General features: G+C 57.2%; 1 protein-coding gene across 1 annotated transcript in view; it reads left to right on the top strand.

Moving 5' to 3' along the window:
• Positions 1-8,083, top strand: part of GRID2IP (Grid2 interacting protein) — a 32,143-nt gene extending 24,060 nt beyond the window's left edge. Inside the window, exons 14-23 of the mRNA XM_023735258.1 lie at positions 1-223; positions 2,090-2,177; positions 3,009-3,086; positions 3,631-3,827; positions 4,093-4,248; positions 4,392-4,478; positions 5,449-5,578; positions 5,662-5,780; positions 7,639-7,803; positions 8,012-8,083. The exon at positions 1-223 is cut by the window's left edge and continues 69 nt beyond it. Of these exons, the coding sequence (XP_023591026.1) occupies positions 1-223; positions 2,090-2,177; positions 3,009-3,086; positions 3,631-3,827; positions 4,093-4,248; positions 4,392-4,478; positions 5,449-5,578; positions 5,662-5,780; positions 7,639-7,803; positions 8,012-8,083 (1,315 nt within the window). The remainder of the gene's footprint in view (positions 224-2,089; positions 2,178-3,008; positions 3,087-3,630; positions 3,828-4,092; positions 4,249-4,391; positions 4,479-5,448; positions 5,579-5,661; positions 5,781-7,638; positions 7,804-8,011) is intronic.
• The last annotated feature ends 352 nt before the right edge of the window (positions 8,084-8,435 follow it).

Below are 8,435 nucleotides of genomic sequence, written 5' to 3'. Positions count from 1 at the left end.
TGATGGTCCCCGGGGCTCTGCTCAGGCGCTGGCCAAGCCCCTCACCCAATTCAGCCACCCAGTCCCTCCACCACCCCCGCCACCCCTTCCCCCACCCGTGCCTTGTGCACCCCCCATGCTGTCCAGAGGCCTGGGCCACCGCCGTAGCGAGACTAGCCACATGAGCGTCAAGCGCCTGCGGTGGGAGCAGGTGGAGAACTCCGAAGGCACCATCTGGGGTCAGGTAGGTGACCTGGGACCCTGATGGCCAGGGGAGGGTGGCCTGGCCAGCAGAGTTGAAGACAAGATCCATGCTCTAGGCCTCTTCCAACATCAGCCATAATGTCCCGCAGTCCTTGAACAGAGGAGCCCGTGGACACACCCACCCTTGGTGGCTGAGTCCAGCATTGAAGCCCAACCCACCTTTGGCTGTGAATTGCCAAGCTCAATCTGTGTCCCTGAGCCAAAGACACGCTGGGGACAACTGGAAGTGCCACTACACTCACGCTTGAAGCTTGTCAGTCTTGAGGCCTGACTAGTTCCCGCAGGCTCTTAGAGCCAAGAAAAGGATATCTGGTTAGAGAATCACTGGCCCTCAGACTGTCCCACCATCTACTGTGAGTGGTTCATTCACAGGAGCCAAGACTGTAGGATTCTTCAAGGGCAGTCAGTCCAAACTCCTGCACACCAGCCTCCATCCTCAAACAACACCACTAATAAATACTGGAACACTTTCAGTGACAGGGGACTTACTACCTGCCAAGGAAGCCCTTCCCTCACTGGACAGTTTTAACTATCCTTCATTGTATTTCTCTGAAATCTTGTCTCACCAAGATCTCCATGCCCTCTTTTCTGTCCTGGCCCTTGAAATCAGGCAGAGCAACTATACTCCCTTATCCACAGACTAACCTGTCTGATGAGCAAAGTTGTACCGCCCACTCATCCACTTCTGTTCTTTAGGTCATTCCTCTAGAACATGGTTTCTAGCCCCAAAGTCCAGTGTCCATGTTCCTGTCAGAGGGCAAATCCCAAATGGAACTTGACCACCCCCCCATTGGAGCTTGACCAATGCAGAGGAGAAAACAGATTTCTCACCTCCTTTGACCTGGACACCATACTCTTTTTAATATGGCCTGGGATCCCTCCAGCTTCTGGGGCTGCCCCACCCCAGTGCTCATGCCCACTAACATTCTCAACCACAGTACTTTCATCTTCTTGGAACCAGTAGCATGCCTGCACATGTAGCCACACTGCATTTCTTCTGGTTGCCATCTCCGAGGTCCTGGGTTTGTCTCCTGCCCTCCCAGCCAAGTTGGCATCAGTCCATATCTCCAAGGAACCTTTCCATCTTGTTGATAAAGATGCTCAGCAGAATAAAACCACAAACAGCTATCTACCAGGTCTCCCCTGGAGACCTCATGCCTCCCAGTCTCAGATGGGTCTTTGAGCCTTGTGTGGTCCTTCTACCAGTTACTAACAGCGGACACAGGGTAACAGGGTCACAGATCATGCACCTGGCTGAGTCCAAATCCATGCTGGGCATCCCTGCCTGCAGCCATGTTCTGGGCCTTTATTTCTCTGCCTGCCCTCTCTTTGGGATCTACCCCTTGGCAACCCCCATGGTTACCTTGTATTCAAACCATTCATCAAAACCACCTGTCTAGCTTTCAGCTCCTGGCCTTTTCTGCTTCAGTTCCCCCAGCACCAGCTCATTCTGCCCAGGGCAACTCTAGTGAATTAATTTCCTGCAAACGAGACCTCAAAACAGGGCCAGACCCCTTGGCCACCTCCTCAAGCCCCCTTGGTTGGCTCCAGCCCCTTTACAGCCCCAGTTTCCTCTGCTCCAGCCCAACTTGCTGGCTTCTGCATGGATAGTGTCCCACATGTGAGCATATTGTTGACCACAAGGAGAGAGAACTCATCACCGATAACTTCGTTGATTTAGCTTCTCCTGCAGTCTCCTCCTGCCCGCCAGGTTTATCTCAGGGTCTGATGGGAGCTCTCCCTCAGGGAACCCCCAGGGCAGCCCTTAAAGAATGGGTGGGGTGGGGGAGGGCAGTGGAGCCACCATCCTTGCTCTTCACTCTGAATCTCCCACCCTCCCGCACAGCTCGGGGAAGACTCTGACTATGACAAGCTGAGCGACATGGTGAAATACCTCGACTTAGAGCTCCACTTCGGCACCCAGAAACCCGCTAGTGAGTGGCCTGATGGCCTTGGGGGACCCCTGGATAACAGGCCGTCAGTGGCAGCCCACCTGTTGCTTTCTGTGGTTTACAGTACCCTAGGTCTGCACTGAGGGTATTTTCTTACTATGTCCTGAGTTGTTTAAGTTCTTGGAGCCTCAGTTTTCCTGTCTCAAAGTGGAGATAATAATAGTAATGGCTAGCATTTATAGCATGCTTACCAAATGCCAGGTGCTCTCGTTTCTGAATTAATCCCTGTGACAACTCTGTGAGATAGGTACAGTGATGACCCACTTCCTGATGAGGAAGCACAGAGAGTCTGGGTAATTTGCTCAAAGTCACACAGCCAGAACATGGTGGACGTGAAGCATCCACAAATATATCTTCCAGCCTTTGTCTCCTCTTGCCTCTGTCTGGGTAGCTTCCCATAAGTTGTTAGGTGAGGCTCCAAGCAGCCAGGGATATTGTGTGCAGCCAGTGAACCCAGGATGAAGGAGGAAGGCCCTTGTCCAACCCGGGAATCATCTGAAAGGTTAAGAGGTTGTTGGTTCTGTGGCTCTGCCAGCTCAGTCCCAAGGGCACAGGGGAGAGAGGGCATTTGAGAAGGTAGCAGCAGGGGGATTGCATGCCACACAAGCCTCGTGTGTTCAACTAGACCTGAGAGTCCACCAATGGGAGGCTGAGGAATGAGGGTAGTGTTAACACCTGGGGTGGATTCGGTCAAGGCCATGGTCAAGGGGGGGTCTGACCTTTGGCAGTTCCCCCAGCCGCCTCAAGAGGCCATCCTGATTGGCCAGGCTATGGCCACATCACTCCCTCATTCAACCATCATTTCTTTTCCAGAGCCTGTGCCGGGACCCGAGCCCTTCAGGAAGAAGGAGGTGGTGGAGATTCTGTCCCACAAGAAAGCCTACAACACCTGTGAGGGCCAGGGAGCCCCAGGGGTGGTGGGGGACGGGAGACGGCCCCCACTGTGGGCCACAAAGGCTTGGATCCGTCCGAGGGGGTCCCCAGACACCTGCCGCCCGTGGGTGAAGGCCCCCTCTTAGCCCCACAGCCAGCTGGATCCCACCTGGGCACAGGTGCCGCCTTGGCTCCGCCCCTCATAGACCTCCTGAAATCCCCGCCCTCGCCCTGTAGTAGTCCCCTCGTCTGCCCACATCTCGATCTGGCCACCCCGCCAGCCTTACCCTCTCCTCTCCCCATCTCAGGTCCCTCCCTAGGTCCTTGGTCCCACCCCCACGGGCCCTACCCAACCGCCCTCCCCTTTGATCGGTCCCTGGAAGGAGTCTCTCCAACACTGACCCACCCTCCACGGTACCCCTCGCAGGCCCCGCCTCAGTTCCTTGGCCCTGTCTCAGGCTCTACCCGGGACCCTAGGGCAGTCGCGCAGCCCCGCCCCCTCGCCGTCCTTTCCGCTCCGACCCCGTCCCCGTCCCGCCCCCTAAGGCCCTGCCCCCCACAGCCATCCTCCTGGCACACCTGAAGCTGAGCCCCGCAGAGCTCCGCCAGGTCCTCATGAGCATGGACCCTCGGCGCCTGGAGCCCGCGCACCTGGCGCAGCTACTGCTCTTCGCGCCCGACGCCGACGAGGAGCAGCGCTACCAGGCCTTCCGCGAGGCGCCCGGCCGCCTGAGCGAGCCCGACCAGTTTGTGCTGCAGGTGCGGCCGCCGCCTGTGTGTCCCTGTGGGTCCTCCCCTCCACCACTCCCGCGCTTACGCCTCCAAGCTCCGGTTTACACCTCCAGTGGCCACTTCCCACCTGGGGTTCCAGGTAGCCGGGATGGGGCGCCCCCTAGCGGCTGTTTATTGTTCCTAAGGGAATTCCGGGCCCAGGCCCCTACCCTTGTAAGGGTCTCGGGCTACGGTGGGGCAATGAGTCTCCTGGCCTGGGATAGATGAATCTTTGCCCCTGCCTTATCGGCAGATGTTGTCGGTCCCCGAATACAAGACCCGCCTACGCAGCCTCCACTTCCAGGCCACCCTGCAGGAGAAGACCGAGGAGATCCGAGGCAGCCTCGAATGCTTGCGTCAGGCCTCCCTGGAGCTCAAGAACAGCCGGAAGCTCGCCAAGATCCTGGAGGTCAGGGCTCATCCCTCCCGGGCACCCTACCTGCGCTTCTCACTCCTGGGGCTTTCGGCTGGAGGGCCATCCTGACAGGGCGGCCAGGGGGTGGACAGCCATATGAGGTCCTGGGCAGAACCCGCCCACCTTCCTCTCCACAGTTTGTGTTAGCCATGGGCAACTATCTCAACGATGGCCAGCCCAAGACCAACAAGACCACCGGTTTCAAGATCAACTTCCTGACGGAGGTGAGGAGCAGTCAGCAGTAATCCATTAGCTTGCTCTACCAGAGAGGTCTGACTCAGCTGTGGCAGAGGGGACCGGAGAACATCGTGATTAGGACCAGCCCTCCGCCCAGGAGAAGCTGGTCTGCAGAGAGGCCAGGAAGTGACTGGATCAAAGGTGGGGGGCAGCAGGGGCTTCTCCAAGCCAAGCCTTTAACCAAACCAGACCCGTTGCTGTTAAGTTGATTCTGACTCATAGTGACTCTATATGACAGAGTAGAACTGCCCTATAGAGTTTCCAAAGCTGTAATCTTTATGGAAGCTGGTGGGTTTGAACCACCGACCTTTCAGTTAGCAGCCAAGTGGTGCTTTCAGTTAGCACCACCAGGGATCTCTAAGTCAAGCCTTAGGATCTGGAATAGTGGAGTGGGAGGCAGGGAGGAGAGGCTCCAGGAGGAAGGGGAGAGTCGAGCCCCACCTGGTAGGTTCTGTGATCCCCTCGGGCCAGCCTACTCCAGAAAGATCTAGGATCAGATTTTTTTTTTTTAAAGGAAGGAAAACTCCATTTGTAGATATGAATGGTTTAGGATATCCGAGGCTTGGATGGGCCACAGATGGTCCCGGAAAACCGTAAGAGGGAAGACATGTGAATGATGCTCCCCCCAGGGTGAGAGCGTCTTGGGCTGTGTCCTCTGACAGGGGCAAGCTCAGGAGGACAGAGAAACCTGACCTGGTTCCTGGGGGTCTCAAAGATCTGGACCAATGTGGCCACTGCCCTGGAGCCCCCTAACTTCCAGGGATATCCCAGCAGATAAAGACTTATGAGTAAGGAACAGTAGCAAGCAGTTTATGAGCTGTGGCAGTGGAAAGAGAGTGTCGAGGGTCAGAATTGATGCCACAGTCTGCGAGAAACTGGGCCAAGAGACCCTGGGCCCATGTGATCAGGAATGTGATGGGGTCCCTGAGGAGGATGTATGTTGGGGCTCATTTGCAGCTGAACTCCACCAAGACGGTGGATGGGAAGTCCACCTTCCTGCACATCCTTGCCAAATCGCTGACCCAGCACTTTCCAGAACTCCTGGGCTTTGCTCAGGACCTGCCTACCGTGCCCCTCGCTGCCAAAGGTAGGCTGGGTGAGTAGGTGGGGAGATGCTGTTTTTCTGGGCTGGGGGGCATCCCCATGAAGCCTCTGTCCCCCTCCCTGCAGTGAACCAGCGGGCCCTGACCAGCGACCTCACTGACCTCCATGGCACTGTCAGGGAGATACAGGCCGCCTGCCAGAGCATGGCCCCCTCCAGTGACGACAAGTTCGCCGTGGTCATGGCGGTATCCTCCAGGCAGCCTGTCCCTGCACCAGGGTGGACCCTGAGATGGTTGGGTCGAGGTGGCTCCAGTGGGCACTGCAGATCCCATCTCCCAGCAGAGATTCTGGGCAGAGGTGGCTGTACACTCAGGGGTTCTGGGAGAGGGTCCAGCCTGGTCATCTAGAATCCAAGTGCTTATTGCCACGTCTGTGTACAGTGGATCCAGGAGCCCTTCTCTGAGTGTCCCAGAGCCATGGCCTTGGCCTATCCATCCTCCTGGGCAGTTCAGCCCAGACTTAAGCCACAAGACACAGGAGAGGCCTCTCAGGCCTGGCCTGTCAAAGGCAGCCAGGAGAGGGGCCCGTTCCCACTGAGACCCCCAGCAGGGCTGCCAGGGGAGGAGAGCACCCTTGAAGGGGAAGACAGGGTTTTTCCTGCTGCAGCTAAAGCTAAACAAGGAGGGCTCTGGGGGCTGTGGTAGGACAGCAGGTGCCCCACGTGGAAAGTTCCTGTCATCTATCCCTGCCCCCCAGAGCATGGGACCTGGTGGGGGTGAGTGCAGGGATAGGTATTTGGTGTCAGGTCCCCCTCTTCATCTCAGGCAAGAGACCTTGCAGAGCATCACAAAGCAAACACTGGGGTTCGTGCCAGGGGCTTCCCACCCCCACCCGCTTTCACTCACATAACCCCCAGATGTTTTGCAGATGTGGAGGCCATGCAGATGAGAGTCAGTCCCACCCCATTCTGGCATCCCTCAGTCCCGAGTGCCCACCTGCCTCTTTGGGCCTGGACGTCCCCAGGGAGAGGATAGATGGTCATCAAGGGGCTGGAGCTGGATGCAGGGGGACAAGAGTAACTAGAGTGGCCCATCAGATGGGCCTGGGCCCAAATCTCAACTCAGTCGCTTACTTCTGTATGACATTGGACAAGCCACTTACCCTCTCTGAGCCCCAGTTTTCACATCAGTAAAAAGACAGGCTGTTGTGGTCGTTAACTGATTATGATGCAGATGGGTTCAACCCTGGTCCTGATATTCTGCTTGCTGTGTGATTTTGGGCTAGTTGCTAAAGCTATCTGTCAAATGGGGATAATCTCACAGAGTTGTTGTGATGATTAAATAAGAATGTGTAGAGAGCTTAAGACAAAGCTTGGCACAGCATAAGGGCTGAAAAAGAATGATAGCCATTCAGTCACTAAATATTTTTTGGAGGACCTACTATGTGCCAAATACTGTTCTAAGCACTGGAGACATATATAGGGAACAAGACAGGTAAGACGTTCTGGCCCTCACCAAGCTTTCAGTTAAGGTACAGAAAATAAACTCGTGAACAATTTCAGACAGTGACAGATGCTATGACCTAGAGAGTGACAGAAAACCAAAAACCAAAGCTGTTGCCATCAAGTCTGACTAATATTGACCCTGTGTGTCAGAGTAGAACTGTGCTCCATCTCCACAGGGTTTTCAATAGCTGTTTTTTCAGAAGTAGATCACCAGGCCTTTCTTCCAAGGCACCTCTGGGTGGATTTGAACTTCCAACCTTTGGGTCAGCGGCCCAGTGTGTAAACCCCTTGTACCACCTGGGCACTTGGAGAGTGACAGAGGGGGCTACTGTAAGTGGGTGGTTGGAAAGGGGGATGGTGGCAGCTGAGCAGAGTTCCTAGGAGAGAGAGCCAGCCCTGCAGAGAGCAGTGAGCAAAAAGCCTGAGGCTGGCAGGATTCGGCAGATTCCAGGATGAGCCTGGAGGGCAGTGGGGCTGGAGCCTCAGTTACAGGGCACGGATCCCAGCAGGAAGGACTCAGGCTTCCAGGAGTGGGGCAGCTGCTATCTGGGGTCATCTCCCAGGTACCTTGGGGCCGTTTCCTTGACCAGGCGGGTCAGTCCTTCCTGGAGACGGCCCAGCCGGTGCTGCGGGCACTGGACGGGTTGCAGCGCGAGGCCACGGAGGAGCTGGGCAGGGTGCTAGCGTTCTTCGGTGAGGACTCTAAAGCCACCACTTCTGAGGCCTTCTTCGGTATCTTCGCAGAGTTTATGAGCAAGTTCGAGGTCAGTCCGGGCGGGAGGCCTAAGGGGGCCCTTAGGAGCTGTGGGGACCAGAGGTTAAATGAGGGATCCTCCTCTAGCCCCGACTGGAAAGTGAGTGGCACAACTCCCCCTGACGGTCCACCCTGACTGTCGCGGTGGGTAGAGGAGAAAGGAAGGGTCTGTCGGAGGCTCACGGTCCCGGCACACCGTGTTCCCCTTCTTCCCCCAGCGAGCGCTGTGTGACCTGCAGACCGGGGAGGGCTCGCGCAGCTCCGGGATGGTGTCGCCCCTGGCCTGGTGATGGCAGCGACGCCGCACCCCTGGCGGCATGACTCGGTCCGAACGCAGACACGGACGCCTGCAGGCGGCGCTGTAGACTGTGGGCCCAGACACGCCAAGGTCCCGCGTGGCCACGCCACGCCTGCTGTGCCCGTGCCGCCTGCGCCCGCGGTCCGGCCCGAAGCCGCCTGGGGGCGGGAAAGGTCCGGGCGCGGGACCAGCAGCCCGCATCTCCAGCTACCTCAGCCGGCGAGCCCGGACCGCCGCCCAGTGCGGGTCTGGCCGAGTCCCCTCTGCGCACTCCTGCCCCAACCGGCTTCGCCTGTCGCCCCGGCGTCTCCTGCGTGTCTCTCCCTCCCTCCCTCCCTCGCCCC

Source organism: Trichechus manatus, unplaced genomic scaffold (genome assembly GCF_000243295.1).
Source record: "Trichechus manatus latirostris isolate Lorelei unplaced genomic scaffold, TriManLat1.0 scaffold00077, whole genome shotgun sequence".
NCBI classification, from domain to species: domain Eukaryota; kingdom Metazoa; phylum Chordata; class Mammalia; order Sirenia; family Trichechidae; genus Trichechus; species Trichechus manatus.
The sequence above is the reverse complement of the archived record's forward strand: the minus strand, read 5'-3'. Positions and strand labels throughout refer to the sequence as shown.